Source organism: Doryrhamphus excisus, chromosome 6 (assembly GCF_030265055.1).
Source record: "Doryrhamphus excisus isolate RoL2022-K1 chromosome 6, RoL_Dexc_1.0, whole genome shotgun sequence".
NCBI lineage: Eukaryota > Metazoa > Chordata > Actinopteri > Syngnathiformes > Syngnathidae > Doryrhamphus > Doryrhamphus excisus.
Window position 1 is genome coordinate 11,403,328 of NC_080471.1, and position 17,889 is coordinate 11,421,216.

Sequence of the window (17,889 nt, forward strand, 5' to 3'; positions counted from 1 at the left end):
TAGACTCACTGATTGTGGCGGGAAATGGCTATTTGCAACTCCAGACTCTGTGAACTTGTAATTTGCACCACACTCCCTGTATGCACATTCTATAATGCTACACAGACAACTGCTTTTGTTCCATGACTTATACAAAATGAACACAGTTAGGACACTGATAAATTGTTGCTTACAGCTTGTTCTTCTGATTCTTCAACAAAGCAACGTTGGAAAGGCATAGGGCTTCAGCAAGTTTGTCGGCTAGTCCAGCTGGATACTGACCAGTCCAGTGTGAAATGCCGTTGACAGATTAAAATGCATTTCTTTTGCTGATAGGGAACCAGGAACTCAAACCACTTCAGCCTGATGTTTACCTCGCTAGGAATTGTAGCTTAGCTTTCCTTATACTCGAAGAAACACTTCCTGGGAGACATTGCTATAACATCATAAACAGAAAAGCAGCAGAGATTAGGGGAGGGCAGAGGGTGTATCTGGCCTACAGCACACACCCATATAAGGAAGCCTGGTACTCTGTGACATCACAAATAGCCAGTGTTAGAACAATCTCTGAAACCGAACATTCAGAGCTTCTTTTAGGGATCACTTCCAAATGCGCAAATGTCATTATATGAAACTTTGGCATCGTTTAACACGATAATAATTACATAATTTGTTTCCATATTTTTTTCCTTTGTATGACTTTTCTTCCTCATAATTTTAAGCCTTTTTCTTGAATAAGAAATTGTTTTCTGGAGTATATTTTACATTTTTCCACGTGTCAGCAGAGTGTTAAATAGACTTGATCTGGTGGGTGCTGAATGGCGCATGTAAACACCTTGTCTCTCCCAATTAACGCTCAGGTTTGAGCCAACAAGAAGCTTCTTGTTCTTGTAATTCCACCCAACCCTCCACCCCCCTGCCTCACGCACGCACACACTCACACGCATCACAGCGAAGCTGACTTGACATCATCAGTTCGTCTTCGGCATCCTACAGGACTCCTGTATCATTCTAATCACGTTGAGTTGGAATAAATCAGCGTGGGAAGACCCCCCCTCCCCTCCTCTTTCTCTTCTTCTCCTCCTGCAGTTTGCTTCCCACGTCTGCTTCCTTTTTTTGTGACTTTCAGGTTCCACTCCAAGAAGGACATCATGGCAGGAGGACTGAAGAGCGGCGATCCAGAGGAGGTATAAAGTGGCCTCTTTTTTATAGTTTTATTTATTTTTGGTTGCGTTTGAGCACCAAATGTTGGGTTTTTTTGATTTCCACGAACAGTTTGACGTTCTGTCACCTGACCATGAAGCTGCTGTGACACCATCTGATTGAATGTGAGGAACCCACGCGGATGCATTAGAGGGGCAGTGCGAGCCGTGACCTTTTTGTTGCTTTTTATTAACTCTGCTTGCGGAATGTTGCGCGTATTTTTCGTGCGAAAAAGCGAATGGAGGTGTGTGGTAGCGGGGGGGACCCCTCTGAGGGGGTCTGTGGCTCACGCAGGACGAGCATTTACGTCATCAAAATGAGCAGCGTGCGTGCCATTTGCCAGCATTTGACATTTGACGTGCAGGAGCAGCAGCAGCGGGACTATAGCGCAACCAGGCACTCTCTTTACGCACGCACTTAAGCGGTAAAGGTCGCGAGGACAGCCCGTGTTTGTGCAATCCTTTTATGCTGTAGGTGTTAAAACAACCGCTGGTTGTGAGAAATAAAGTAGTGTTTAAAGTAGAATGTTGTGGTGACTAATTACGCGTTAGAAGCTTGTTGACAGGGCGTCTAACTTGAGGGTGAAGACCCCCTGCGGCCGCTGTGAGGGGTGTGGCACTACACCCCAGCTTGTGGCGGCTCCTCTCTCTCTCTCTCTCTCTCTCCTTCCTACTCTTCCTCCTCCTCCTCGTCGTCCTCACTCGCTCTCCTTCTTGTGGACTCTGACAGGAGTTTGTGCACTCGCCCTTCATCCGAAAGCAAGGCAACATTTACAAGCCCTACAACAAGGACATGGACAACGACAGCATCAACGAAAAGTCCATGATGGATGACGTGCACACGAAGGAGATCGATCTAGTCAACCGGGACCCGAAGCACATCAACGACGACGTGGTCAAGGTGAGTTTTTCGGATTTTAAAAGTGTGAAAGCGAGGGAGGTGTGAACACTGCTCTTGTGAGTGACTTTATCCAATTAGGACAAAGATACATTGGCACATGTCTGAACAGCCAGCAGCGGAAGCATGACCAAATTTCCTGTTGTTGGCGCTCAGCTTGTTTTTTTCCATAAGAGCGACTGCTCATTTTTTAATTTAATCTTTAAATGAAGTGACTTGCTGGAATTTTGGCGCCCCCTCTGTCTTGTAGCCGCAACAGCAGCTTCTTTTCTCAAATGTTAGGGATGTCTTTGAAAAACCTAGAAAAGCAGGGAAACACCCATGTAGGGCAGTTCCAACCACACCCCGCCGTGCTTCCATTCTTCTCCCTGCTGCCCATGTGACCTCTAGCAGCAAATCATAAGGGATGATCTGCAGGGTGCTGCTAGTGACCACAATGGCGGGACCTTAATTCAGTTTCTTTTGGTGATGGAAACAACGAGAATAATTCATCTCACAAGATTAATAACATATATCTTTTCATCTTGAGTCGTTTAAAACTGCTTTTGAGAGGTGAGATGAGATTCATAGAAATACAGCTCTAGCCCAGAGATCCTACATCACAGCATATCATAGCAATGTCCAGATACCATGTCAAAATGCACCCTAGTGGCTGATAAGCAGAATAGTGGGTGACAGCAGAGCAATCTTACAGGATACACATTAAATACACTCAAACCTTGGTTTTCAAAAATTTTCGCCAAAATTATGCCTTGGTTTTCCCACACTGTCTGTTTTTCATAAAGTATTACACATAACAAACTAGTCTGTTCGTCTTTTAATGTATCATTCCATGAAATTGAGTGTCCACGCAAAAGCACTGTATGCGTTTATGACTCACTTTCTGACACTTTTTTAATTGAGTGTAACTACTAAATAACTCACCATGGGGCCAATGAAAGTTGCGAGTGCCAGCGATTTGATTGACAAGGTGAGAAACATATAGAATTCGATCTTGCCACGATGTACCGGAGGTCTACAGCAACATTAAGACATTTATAATTACTTTGCATTGTTTTCTATAATTGTTTACCTATAATTGTCTATCAAATATTTGCTATTTATGGCTGTCTGGAATGGAGTCATTGAATTCATGTTATTTCCTATGGGGAAAAAAATTGCCATATGTATCAGTTTTAGTTGAACCTTTTGGAACGAATAACAAAAACCAAGGTATCACTAGTCTTAAAATGAAAACATTTATCACCAGTAAGTGATTAACCATAATGTCCAGTCCAGATCATGCTTTAACTGTTGTAATACAGTCAAAATACTATGAAAAAGCAAGGGGATGACTGAGAAAGCCGATAATAACGGCAAATACATCACAGCATATCATAGCAGTCCTCATACCTCATATTAAAAAAAATAAAAAAAACGTAAACTGTATTATGGAAAGCAGGAAGTGAACAAATGTAACAGTTACTGATTGTAAAAGTACCAGATGGAGGGGTAGGATTTAATAAGCTTTGCTTCTTCCTACTCCTTTTGGACATGTGGAACTGTGAACTGATTATGGGATGCACTCAATTGTAATCTGATGCATGTTCAAATGAAATAAAACCATTACCATTACCATTACCATACAGTATATTGTCAAGATATAGATATATGTCCTCTCGTGGCTAATAAACAGACACATGGACAACATCAGAGCAATCTTATAGGGCACACAGGTGAAGTAGTTGGAAATTAAACATTTTACCACCAGACGTTTACCATCCTGTCAATGGGCATTAACACACTCAACATCACATTGAAATTCTACATTATTAACATACAACATAACATTCTTATGCTTAAAAGTATAGTACTTTTCTTTGCAAGTGTAAAAAAAAGGAATTCCTTCTCAGACTTGGCAGCTTCCTGTGGTAGCATGTCAAGTATTCCAAGTAGAGGAATACCTTTGCAGTCATCGCCCCCCCTTCGCCTGCAAGTTAGCTCTAGTGAGTTGAAGTTTCCACTGCATTGCTTTGTTGGAGAAAATGTTGGGAAGCTCAGTGGTGATTTGAGGTCACTGACTCAGCCTTGCCAAGCACAAGCAGGGAATCCCTCCCAGCGAGTCACCACACATGCATGCACACTCGTGTATATGTGGCTACGTGCACAATCATGGGTGGTGCAAGGGAGCCGCAGCTTCCGCAGCTGGTCTCAATCACCTGGCCACATCACAACCACCATCACACTGGTTGTGACTTGATTCTAGTGCGCCGTTTCCATCGCTAAGTGGGCACTACATCCAGTAGATCAGGGGTCTCAAACTCAATTTACCTGGGGGCCACTGGAGCTCGGGTCTGGGCGAGACTGGGCCGCATCAGGTTTTCCAAAAAAAAAAAAAAAACGCATTTATTAACAGAAAAATGAAAAAACTTTGCTTTGGTTCTAATTTTCTACAATAAAAGCTCTGATAAAACATTCCACTGTTCTCAAATATCTTACTTTTTATTTTTCTACACAAAATAAGATGAAAAATAAATAAACAAATCAAGAATAAAGAAAATCAATCAATCAGTAATAAATATAATAATAATAATACAACGGCAAATAATAAAAACTTAAGAAACCACATATAGTTGGTGGGTAGACCAATTATTTTTTCTGATTAAAATTAACAAAGCATTATTAGAGCCCTGTAGACATGACAAAACACGACTATAGTCACATTTATACTCTTTTTATTTACAACATATTGCGCAACTGCAGGGTCTTGAGACACATGCTAACTCGCAAACTAGAGAGCTAGCAACCTAAACGGTAGCCTTCAAGTTATTTCCTTTCAACTTAAATAGCCAAAAACTTACCACTTCCACACGGATAGGGAGGATAACTATTAACAGTTATTTAACCTTTAACATGAACATTAATCAAACGTAATAATTTTTTCTGGGTACATGATACCATACAGCATCCATATCAAACTTGCGCGGGCCGCACTAACATTAAACTTTCATATCAAGGCGGGGGCCTCAAACTAGTGTCCTGCGGGCCACAATTGGCCCACGGGCCACGTGTTTGAGACCCCTGCAGTAGATGATCTTTAATGACCTTGTTCATGTCTAATTTACTGTATAAAGACTTGACACATTGTTGACGTGTCTGTTAGTGTCTTTAGTCATGCTCAGAGGATGCTGGTGCCAGCAACTCATACAGTGGTTTGTACTGACAAATACATACATATTATCAGGATCGCCATAGCATTTCAAATTATGTAGAGGGCATGACAGATAATAATTGAGAAATGCAGACTTGGACTTGGATGCAGACTTACTGCTTTGAATGTGAGTCCATTTATGTACTTGACCAAGCTTCCTGTCCATATTCTTCCTCTTCTCTGTAAACACCATGTTCTAGCATGACACTAGCAGACATATTTTGGGGAAAATTGTGCCACCTATGGGCATTTAAGTTCAAATGTTCCACTATTTTGCAGCAGCACTCATTAAAAATCAATAGTGATCAATAATATTCAACTGTCCATGAAGGTGCTCCTGTCTGATCCATGAAGCCACATTGTCTGCCGACATTTTGGAGATAGCGCTCCGAGAATAGCACAACGCTGTGTTTATGCAACAATACGGTTGCCACGGTGACACAGGTCACATGCGACCACGAGACTATGATTGGGCTGAAAGAGCAGCTTTTAGATGTTACTGATATTCATTAATAACGGTTTATTTGTAACAGTCAAGCAGAGCATCTGTCCTCTACAAACAATCTTATAGTGGACGCTGTAGAACAACAATCACAAAGACTTCCAGCAGGAATGCAAATAAACGACGGAGTGTTTTAACAAGGAGAATGTCAAACAGTTTGAGTGTGATGAAGTGTAGTGTGTCCAGCATGGTGCTTTTATATAAGAGAAAAGTTTAGTAAACCTCGACTAACTAGGCCTACTTCTTAACATTATTGTTAGTCTCCTTTCATGAGTTGACTAAAGCCGCTAAATATGTAAATCAAACTATGAAAAGGCAAAATTATCTGTAAATCAAAGACACAAGCAGCCCCCTACACATTGTAGTCTTACAGACTTACCACGCGGTGACAATCCTGCCGACCAATCAATGGAGAGCTGTGTGTTTATGTGTAACTTCACCCTTAGTTAGCATCCTGTTACACTGTTACACCAACAGTAGTGATGGTGCTAAAAAGTGGGATGGATATTTCATGATCCTTTACAATGGAAATGCCGGAAAATTTGTACCATACAAAATTCTAATGTACTGCTGGGTTTAAAGTAGTCTGTAATATACAAACAAATCAAAATAAATAATAATATAAAAAAAAATCAAAATAATTAATAAATAAAAATCAAAACAAATCTGAACAAATATGTTTGTTCAGATATATACTTTTTAGGGCGGCACGGTGGTCAAGTGGTTAGCACACAGACCTCACAGCTAGGAGACCAGGGTTCAATTCCACCCTCGGCCATCTCTGTGTGGAGTTTGCATGTTCTCCCCATGGGTTTTCTCCGGGTACTCCGATTTCCTCCCACATTCCAAAAACATGCTAGGTTAATTGGTGACTCCAAATTGTCCATAGGTATGAATGTGAGTGTGAATGGTTGTTTGTCTATATGTGCCCTGTGATTGGCTGGCCACCAGTCCAGAGTGTACCCCGCCTCTCGCCCAAAGACAGCTGGGATAGGCTCCAGCACCCCCGCGACCCTTGTGAGGAAAAGCGGTAGAAAATGAATGAATATACTTTTTAAACTTCAACTAAGAAAATTCAAATTTGTATAAGTACTACTGTATTATGATATATTGTGATGTATAAACTGTGGTTAAAAGACTAAAATACAAGAGTTGATAACATCCCGGCAGGTCAGTGTGAAGGTACCTGTGACACTGACTAGCAACTCCATGACGACGCTTGCTCCATTAGTAGCGATGAGCTGAGCTCCTACATGACAGTCCAAAGTCTCCAAGGTTCTGGAGTACAAATATTGACAGTGAGCTGATAAAGCAGCCCAAGAGGATGAGAGGGAACGTCTGTGTAGTGTTGTTGACCTCCAGCAGCCTGGAACTTGCAGGCCACTTAGACAGGAAGAAGCAGGAATTACGTGTTTGTCAAAGATTGAGAATATGGTTCCAGGTGATTTGTCTACATAAATTGATTTAGGACTCTGATGTTGTTGTCTCCAGGAAGCATCCATGTCTTGTACTGTTTCAGTGTTCTTGAAATGTTCCTTTCTTAGTGTTTTTATGGATGCTAGTTAGATACTGTCCTCATCTTGCAGGGGTTTTCATGAGGTAGTTGTTGATCTTTTTGCACTTTTTATTTGTTATGGTATGCATACTATATGTTTTTCTTCCCTCCTTTTTGCAGTTCCGCATAAAAGATACGCCAGTTGTGGTTTCTCAAACAGTCTATGTCCAAGACCTCCTTCATCCTGGTCTTCTTGCGTTCCTCAGGTAGACTTTGAGGATGTGATCGCCGAGCCGGCAGGGACGTACAGCTTTGACGGCGTGTGGAAGGCGAGCTTCACCACCTTCACGGTCACCAAGTACTGGTTCTACCGCCTGCTGACGGCAGTGATAGGCATCCCGCTGGCGCTGGTGTGGGGCATCTTCTTCGCCATCCTGTCCTTCGTGCACATCTGGGCGGTCGTGCCATGCATCAAGAGCTACCTGATCGAGATCCACTGCGTGAGCCGCGTGTACTCCATCTGCGTGCACACCTTCTGCGACCCGTTGTTCGAAGCCATGGGAAAGTGCTTCAGCAATGTGCGGATCAGCACCATCAAGGAAGTGTAGGCTCCCAAAGAAGGAGGATTCATGGGGAAATGGGGAAGGGGGTGTGGGCTTAGAGCGACACAGATGGATGGAGGACATTGTCATATTTGGTGAAAAGGGGGCATGTTATCACTGTACTTCTTTTTGGTGGTGGTAACAGGAAATCAATGAGAAGAGGTGGTCTATGTTTGTGTTCTGGATCTTTGCCTCATTTTTAATCTATTAAGCAAACATCTCCACATTCACCTTCTCTGTGTTTGCTTGTGGAGCCGCTGGCCAGGCGGGACGGTGGCCCAAATCCTGCTGACACCACACAAAACCAAACAAGCATGCAGCAACGCCACCCCACCCTCCATCCCCATGCCCCCCATGACCTCCAAAAACACCCCTCCCTCCTCCCCTACCTGGCTTTGCTGCAGTCTGACACACTGAACCTACCTGCCTTTTTATTTCCTGCATGGCGCTGCAACACGCCGTCCGCCGCCTGCTGCTGCTGCTCACTTGCTTCACCTTCAAAAAATGTTTCAATTTCACCTTTTGGCTTCTTTTTTCTTGTAGTCTTCTGCCCGACACATCAATAATATGAAGAACTTTGGGCAGCTAGCTAGCATCCATGTGCAACTTGACTTGGACTCTCTGTTATAGTGCATTAAAATGACAACTATGCAATAACCTGAATTCCCAGGAACATTCTATTTCTTGCGTGCTGGCATCAACCTAGCTGGCGAGCAGTTGACAATATAGCAAGACTTGATGCGGACTTGCTTTGCTTTCATTCCTGTGTGTGAATACAGGTTGTTGGTGGTTAACACATTTTTCTGTTTTTCTTTTGTTTTCTTAACCGTGACAAAAAGTTATTTTTGTGTCCGCATTTGAACATTCAATGTGACATCCAATGGCGGAGCCAGAAGTTGTTTTTTTTTATTGAGGTGGCCATGTGAGACCAAGTTGTTACTTGAAATCTCTAGATGCCGAGTGGGGTGGCCGGAGAGTGACCATGGGTGGCCGTGGCCACCTTTTAGCTCTGCCGCTGGTGACGTCTCCCATCAAAGTGATGGAAGGGGGGGGGGGGGGGGGGGGGGGGGGGGCTGTGAATGCTGCATGCTTTTTTTCAAGTTTGCACGCTTTAACTCACCTTCAGTCTACCTGCTGTCCCTTTTTTTTCTCCCATGGGGGGTGGGAGGGTAATAACGCCACACCCGGCTTCTTGAATTGAGGCTCAAAAGGTGATATTTTTTTTATTATAAGACTTGTTTTATTTTCCTTCCTTGCCTTTACTGTACAAATATCATGCAGAGCACATTAAAGTTGAATATGACCACATGGGTGTCAGCTGTTTTCGATCAGGTCACACACGAAGAGTAAACACTAAACAGCACACACACAAAAACATTTTAGACTGTCGTGTGTACGCCCGACCAATAGATGGCGCTGTAGAATCTAACCAAGAGAACACAATCACAAGCCTTCCCGCCAGTTACGACTAGAACAATGTGAATCAACGAAAGGGGGAATCAAACAAACGCAACGAGTGGCCTTGCGCCTCAACATCACACTAAGCTAAACCCCAAAACGATTTTGGTCAAGAAACAGAAAATGGCGCGCATTGAGGCGTCATACAAAGAAGCCAAGCCAGACGACAACCCGCCTACAATTCGACAGCGAACTTTTGGGACATCTTTACAGCAGGATCACAGGTACAAACTCATCATCTGATAAAACATCCTTTATTCACTCACACTCACACATGAGGTTCAAGTGACTTATGGACTGGTCGTATCGCCATGAAAACAAATTCCTCGGAGGAATTTGGATTTATCGAAAGGGCACCATGTCGCGACTTCCGGGTTATGTACAGCGATCTGGCACGTTTATCGCAGGCCACGTGAACGTGACGTAGGTCAGTGTTTGTTGAGCCATATATATTTATCATAAATATGATACTTATTTATTATTTTATTGTCCGGTCAGTGTGAGGAGGTATTGAAGATAATAACATAACTTGCTTATAGTCATAAATGCATAGATTTAGTTATTGAACCATATATATATACACCGCTACTTTGTTGTTAATGCAGCCTTTAGATATGTATGCCACTTTCATTGATGTGTGTTTTATGTTTGTATCCACACAAAGAGTCTTAATAAGTCGAAATAATATAACTTGTTGTTTCGCTGAAACGATAATTTAACAAGCAGACTGGAAAGTGACACTTCACTTACCTGTGTTTCTTTAATTACGTAGTTTTTTTGTTTTTATGTACTTGTCGAATTGTACTTGCATTGAAGCTGATTTTGCCTGAAGGATTTTACTTATATTTGGTTTACTGTGCAATACTGTAGGTCATTTATCAGTGATGGATTTGGGTTTTTTGAAGTGAAGACCGGAGTGAACATGGACACTTGAATTTTACAATTACAGTTACATAGAGTAACATTTAAATAACTGCCAGCAAAACGCAACAGACACAAGAAATCTCCATGCATGAATGGATGAAGCTGCTGTATAATTAACTGATCTCCACAACTTCGTGGTATAGAGCACCCCCCTCTAGCGGCTACAATTTGAACTACATAAATATGAGCTTTGGTTGTATGGTAGTTGCTAAAAGTCTGCTTTGAAAAATTAATTGATAGAAGCCTTTAACTGATGCCGAGTTTTGAGATATTACACACTTAAAAAGTATTATGGGAAGATTGATATGAAGGCGACAACTACTTTAACACCGGGATACTATTTTAACTTTTTTATGTATTCCATTTTGTCACAGATCACCGACATCATTAGTAATCACACAGAATAGAAAGGCACAGTCTTAAATTAAAGATTTATAAAACATTTTGAAAACAGGCTGAGTAGGAGTACATAAAAAAGGCAATCCTACATGTCATTTATTTTAGTCAATGGGCCACTCGGGAGCCTTTAAGGGCTTTTGAAAGTTTCTCATAACTCTTTAACAAGACCACATGCTGGAGTGGAATCAACAGAGACGCCCTACAAATACACACTGCTTGTATTTTTGTAATATATGGAGTAATTTTGTTCTCATAACGCTATGGAGCAGTGCTGGATTTTTTCCAATAAACTGCCATCGATGAGTTTAAAGTCACGTTTCTACTTTTAGTATGTCACAAGTATTATTATTATTATCTGGTTTGCATTGCTGGGAGGAAGCCAAGCTTGTTTTCGGTGAAGGTTGGCCTTCACCAAAGCTGCTGTTTGTCACCGATTCTGTTCCTAATTTTCATGGAGATGATTTCTATGCCCAGCCAAGGTGTCGAGGGGGTCCAGTTTGGGGGCCTTCACAGACGATGTGGTCCTGATGGCTTCATCAGGCTGTGACCTTCAGCGTTTACTGGGGCGGTTTGCATCTGAGTGTGAAGGTTGAGGGATGAGACTCAGCACAAATCCAAATCCAAAGCGGTTTTCATCGGAAAAGGGTGGTGGCATCCTGCGCGTTGGAGTGAGGTCCTGCCCCAGGTGGAGGAGTTCAAGTATCTCAGCATGAGGTAGACAGGCGGATCGGTGCAGCTTCTGCAATAATGCGGTTGCTGTGCCGGACCGTCGTGGTGAAGAGGGAGCTGAGCCGGTCGAGCTATGTTCCCACCCTCATCTGTGGTCATCAGTCATCTCGGTGGGATTAGGAGACTTGGAGTTTGACTCACCCCGGGATCACAATGGATAAGGCGGGCCGCTGGAAGAATTCTCTAAGATTGAAATGCCTGTTGTAGGCACAGGACCACTGCCATGACAGATCCTGTGTGAGCCCAGGGTCAGGCACAAGATGGCCCAATCCGTGAATGTTCTATCTCACCTGACATTCAAAATAACAGAACCCAAATTATTTTGTTTGATGCTCTAGGTATACAATACAGACAAATATTGGCAGCGGAAAGAGGACAAGAAAATGTGGAATCTTTGCAGAAGACCTTCCACAAGTCTCTCTATTTGTGATGTCAATTTGTGTTCCTTGTTTGTCTTTGTCAAAGCGAGAACAGCATTGATGTTACTGATATACTATGAGAGTATCTCAACATGTGTCCTTAAAGATCCCGCCTTGGCTCAATCACACCGTTGAGTTTATTTGATGGCTGCCGGCGTCTACACGAGCGGCATCCAGCTTGTCAGATGCAGACGACGCATGTTTGTCTGCAGGCGGGGCGGCTGGCTGTGTGATGCAAAGTCATTTCCTGGCATGTGTGCGATTGTCATCCTTCGATATCCTGTTTGTGGTCACAACAGGCTAGCATCAGGCTAGCATCAAGATGCCAGAAAGGATGTCAGGGTGACATGAGCTACATGCTCAGTTCTCAATGACGATGATAACGCTGGATGATAAAACACGAGCATACAAATCTGTCCATCAGCAGGATGAGGCCAGAACACTTCATTGCAGTTCACTGTCCTAAGTCAGCACTCAACAAAACCGCTTGATTCATTAACAAGCTCACATGCACTCTCCTTAGGTGCAAGTGTGCTCATCAAACCGAGTGTGTCTTCATGATGAACCACAATGATCCTTTTCAGCTCTTCATTCTCATGAGAGAACTATACTCATTAGCCTGATGTTGAATTGAGAAGAAAAAAATCCTACTACCCTCCAGCAGATGGAGACAAAGCTTCATTTCAGGACAGGTTAAAGCAGCAAAAAGAAACAGCAAAAGAAATTCACTAAAATGATGGTTTGCAGCAATTGTAAAATACTTTTAATTGTAAATATATATGGATACAACTTTTACATTTATAAAAATTAGTTTCAAATGTTTTATTTTATTAAAATTAGTTTACAGTATATTTAAAAAATAGTTTTGTTGCTTTTCTGATAAATCAGTTTTTTTTTAACTCACAAGAACAACAACCTCAGAGAATGTGAAACCAGTTGTTGTTTTGAAAGGCATGAAATAAAAAACAGTCTTGTGGTGTGCGTCTATGCAGATTGTTGACCAAGAGGCCAGATGTTACCGGAACCATGAAGATGCATATGACCCGCCGCAGAACCAGCAAAGATGTGCTGCACTGTCACACTTCCGTCTCCAACAAGATGATGGAGTCTGACAGCCGAGGTTTGTTGTTGTACATTCTGATCATGGTCCAGGTCATCCCACAGGATCTGGAAGTAAGACCAGAACGGGAAGCTCTTAAAAGGTCCTGACATGCTTGTATATGTTGAAATATATGTGAGTCATGTGTGCAAATGGAAATATTTGTTTTGACAAGCCAGCTGCATGCACAGAAAATAGAAATAGTGCATAGTTGTTGTGTTGCAGGTGTTGTGGTTGCAGAATAGCATGCTGGATTAGTACTAGAAACAGCACAGCACCGCGGGTTTTCCGACATTCTGCATGGCAACTTCACGAGGTCCACCACACAGTCGTGGTCCTTCCTCGCTCTTTTCCTGCTCCGCACTCTGGCATAACAACGCTTACGGCCACAAGAGCCACAAAGACACACCCATTGGGTGCACACACACACACACACACACACACACTTGACACACCCAGATGAGAGTGTGTGTGAAAGACTGTGGGCGGCTGAGGAAAAGCAAAACCGTGTTCTCTAATCAAACCAACAATGAAGATGTGAAGCTTTTGGCTCTTCATCATTAGCTTGCACTACTTTTCTGTGAGAACTTACACCTAGAAGCAGTTTTCAATGATGTGTAGTACCGGAGAAAGTCCTGAAAATAACACAAATGAGCATTGTCTGCATTAAAATCATATAGAGAAACACCAGCTTTGTGCTGCAATGTCTATGCGTATAATTTGGGCAGTAGACATCAAAGAAGTGGCACCTTAATGGCCACTTTTCAAGGAGTGTCTTTTCATGATGTCATTAAGGAAAAACCTTCTTCATGGACATGATACCGCCTCTGACCTGCCTCTATGCTGCCTCGAGCTAAGTGAACCCGCCCTATGTAGTCATCTACCAATTAAAAAAAAATAAGCAAGCTTTGCTACACATCTTAAAATCGAGGTCTGCTGACTGTCAGCGTGCTACAAACTTGGGAGCTTTAACATTGATCATATGGTGTTACTTCAGTGAATAGGCTAACCTAGCGTGATGTTGCTGCGAGTGTAATGTTAGCAGTGTAGCTCACATACGTACCTATGCTATCGTTGCTAACGTTTGACTTCTTACATTATGGGGATTTTAAGTTATGGTAGACATTAAAGCTGTACGGTATATTTCCGAAAATATTGCCCAAATTTCAATTTGTACAGCCTCAGCTGTATTGGACCTCGGTCGTTTTAACTATGTTGAACTCAAACAAGCTATCAAAATTGTGTATCTTTGAAACTTGCTGAAGTACAGACTTGTTACGTACACAAAGGTTTTATGTGACGTCTTTTGGGATGGTGGTTCAAAAGCGGATATTTTGTACAACTTGCAGGTCTATAAAACAAGAATGTATACAGTGACATAAATCAGCCATAAAGATCTGCTAACTGTGCGTCCATATCCACTACATCCATGAGAGCTGTAAGTTTGACCGTTTATCTTCAGTGAATAGCGTAGCCTAGCATGATGTTTCTGTTAAAATATGACTATAAAAATGGATAAAATGCAGAACCATGCTTCTTTGAGACAAAACCTCTGTCAGAGAACAGGTGTCAATAAACACAGCTAATTTGCATTAAAGTTACAGACACACAAAATAGCGTGTTCCCAGTAGGGTTTACTAAAAGCACATCAATCAAGGACAACACACTTCCAATATGTTATTGTGGGAACTCTGACACTTACATGATATTGGTGAAAAACATTATGGGTGCATTTCTTTTCCAATTGGTCAAACCTTTTGGGATTATTTATCACTCTCAAGGCCTATTGGTTTTCAAGGATAAACTGTTTGGGGTTGCCTCTCTTTCAGGGATTGCATGCAGTCCCACATCCACAGGATGAACCCTATTGATTAGGAATGACATCCAAAGCTACAAGCTGCTTCGGGTAGGCCACAGGTCATGTATAGGGCCTGTATATTTTGTTACGTTAGTTTAGCGGGGGTGACACAATGTGTTTTAGAGGCGTAGTTGTTGTTGTATACAAACACAGCTAATGTTAATTCCAAGTTAAACAGCCCGTGTTTGAATAGCATAGTGGTCATCAGCACACGTTAAGTTAAATGTTTTTTCCTCTACAGTTGTGTTTGACATGTTGACCATGAGAGTGCTCTTCAATCACTCAGCACTCTTAACTAATGATGAGGATGACGCACAGGTTGTCCTCTGGGGACATAGAGAGGTAATGAACTAAGCTTGATTGACTCTGGTGTGAGACCCTTGTGTGAATGCACACAGATAAGCATTCACATTGATACTACTGTATATGTGTATTGTTGTCATGTGCTGTGATGTTCATGACATATGTGACGCACTGAGGAGTGATGTTATTTCATGTCAGTCGGTTAGATCAGGGGTGTCCAAAGTAAAACAAATGGATTATTAATTATATATATGATTAGATATTGACATTTGCTTTGTCACCTATAACAGAAAGCTAATGTGTGGATGTTTTTTCATTGTGTTGCACACCCCTAGTTTAGACACTCATTATCAGGTCATGATCATGGGACTGTGTCCATCATGATGGTGGAGGTAGTGATGATGGTGGCAGTTGTGCATCTGCCCTGCTTTCTTTCAGGAAGTGGGACAAAGGAATGTTTGGCTGCCGCCCGCTGTGATTCACGACTGAGGCACACTCACAGTCGCTTTAGTTCGGCCGGCCTCCACGGCGTAGCTTGTTATTTACGGCCCAGCGAGTCGTTTCAATGTTATGACTCACGGAGTTTGTGGAGTGAAGTGTCAGGTGCAAAGGAAGTCACCACCACCATCATCATTTCTCACCCCCTTGTTCACTAAACTTTACTTCACGTTTCACACAACAAACTTACTTACTCAACAATTATCTACAGTATGTAACTATCTATGTTTGTATTATTTCTATTTAACTGTTATCTAACTTATGTGAATGTGAATATTTTTCCCATTTGCCGCCCACTGGAGGCTATGGTGCCCTTAGCATCTGCCCATGCAGACGTCAAATAGCACATTTTCATGGCTTGCGTTTTTTCAAAATATATTATAAATCATGCTGGTTCATGGTTGAATACGTACTGTTTGGTGAGACACACAAGCACCAGACTTGATCGCTGGAACAACAGGCTTTTATTTCAGGTTTGATTTATTTTTCTACAGGCACAATAATAACGACATAACAATCGTAATAAAAGTCATCACAACAATAACACGGGTCACTGCTGTGACTGTAATCTTCACTTTGAACCTTTGACATCACTTCCTGTCCTCCACACCTACAGAACATATTTATTTCAACACACAATCATGACTTTTATTTCTGGCTTAAATCGATTATTTTCTGTTTGCTAGAAAACAGGTTTTCTATGCTCTAACTACAAAAATATTTGATTTATAAATAAGGCATCTTTGCGGTCGGATTGTCGAACTGCATAAGCAAGGCCTCTTGCAGTGTGCTATTACTGCTGATGTTGGAAGCAGTAAGACAGTCATTCTACATTTTTTGAAAGATCCTGAGGATTACGGAACAAAAAGTCAGGTGGTAGACCCAAAAAATGAGGAGAGGACATCAAGGCGCAGGGCGACCCAAATAAATGCCCTTACTGGTGCCAACTGGAGCGCAATAATCGTCAGACGGCATCTGCGGGAAAGGGTTTCAAAAACAAATTCAAAGACCTCATCTCCTTCAACGCCACAAAACTGCCCCATTTAGACTTTGCCAGGGAGCATCAAACATGGGACATTGAAAGGTGGAAAAAACCTTGACGGTCCAGATGGCTTCTAACGTTCTGGCATGGAGATCCCACATGAGATGTTTTCTACCCGGCACAGTGGAGGGGGGTCCATTATGATCTGGGGTGCTTTTTCATTCAGTGGAGTGTCGTCAAACGGCGAATGGTTACGTGCAGATGTTGCAGCGGGCATCCCCCATGACTGAAGACCCTCGTCTGTGTGGTAACAGCTGGGTTTTTCACCAGGACGACGTTGCAATTCACAATACTCGGTTGACAGAGGACTTCTTCAAGGAAAATAACATCACTCTTTTGGATTTTCCGCATATTCCCCTGATTTAAATCCTATAGAGAACATTTGGGGATGGAGGGCAAGGGAAGTTTATAAAAATGGCCATCAGTTCCAGACAGTTGATGCCCTTCGTGAAGCCATAGCCTCCTGGAAACACTCACATCAAGCATGGCCATACCAAGAACAATGTAGCTACTCATTACTGAGTCCTAAATAAAATAAAAAATAAAATGAAATCTTTTTGGAGGATGGGCTTCAACTTTTGATCAGCTGAACAGCCTATTTCACTTTAATTGTTGTTTTCAATACATTCCTTTTTCAAAGTGCTTTTTTCATACTCTTGCTTTTGCATATGGGAGCTCTACTCAAAACCTCATTAAGATCCAAATGCGCAAAATGTAAATTCTAGCTATTTTTCAACTGGTCTTAAGATTTTGGTCAGGTCTGTCGATCTATTCAGTGTAAAGACATTAACTATCGTATTATGAAACTGAAGTAAAGTATAACGGCTCACCCTTTGAGGACACCTGACCGCCGTACATATGTCTGTGGGTTTGTTCTGTGGTTATCATCACATTTTCCATCTTGGTCATTGTGGAGACTTAACAAAAAAGCAAAAGAAGCCAAAGAAAAAGTGTTAAACCTGTGGCGCTGTTTCTCATATTTTGACCTGCTCACATTAGTTAAAAAAGTTCACCCCAAATATTATAACAATCCATTGGTTTATTTTAAGTAATGCCCATAAAGTGAGCATGTCCATAAGAATACATTGAGGTCGTCTACAACAACCACTCATTTGGAGTTAGGTTATTTTGATACAACTCTTGTATGGGGTGTTATTACCTATTAGACTGTGTGCCTAATGAACTGACAGCTGTTTTTTACCTGCGCACACAAAAATAAAAGCGGGATTCGGCAGTACCTGGTGACGTCACAGGCGGTCGCGCGAAATGGGGCGTGGCCTTAGATGTTTGGA

General features: G+C 42.1%; 1 protein-coding gene across 1 annotated transcript; it reads left to right on the top strand.

Moving 5' to 3' along the window:
• The first annotated feature begins 956 nt into the window (after positions 1-956).
• Positions 957-8,915, top strand: cav1 (caveolin 1). Its single transcript, XM_058076514.1, has 3 exons — positions 957-1,166; positions 1,912-2,082; positions 7,533-8,915. Exons 1-3 carry the CDS (start codon positions 1,131-1,133, stop codon positions 7,872-7,874), a joined length of 549 nt encoding a protein of 182 aa, XP_057932497.1. The 5' UTR covers positions 957-1,130; the 3' UTR covers positions 7,875-8,915.
• Positions 8,916-17,889: the final 8,974 nt, after the last annotated feature.

Coding starts and splice junctions, on each gene's coding strand:
- cav1 (XM_058076514.1), top strand. CDS start 1,131: ATGGCAGGAGGACTGAAGAGCGGCGATCCAGAGGAG. Junction 1,167..1,911: donor AGAGCGGCGATCCAGAGGAG/GTATAAAGTGGC, acceptor GGACTCTGACAG/GAGTTTGTGCACTCGCCCTT. Junction 2,083..7,532: donor TCAACGACGACGTGGTCAAG/GTGAGTTTTTCG, acceptor TGCGTTCCTCAG/GTAGACTTTGAGGATGTGAT.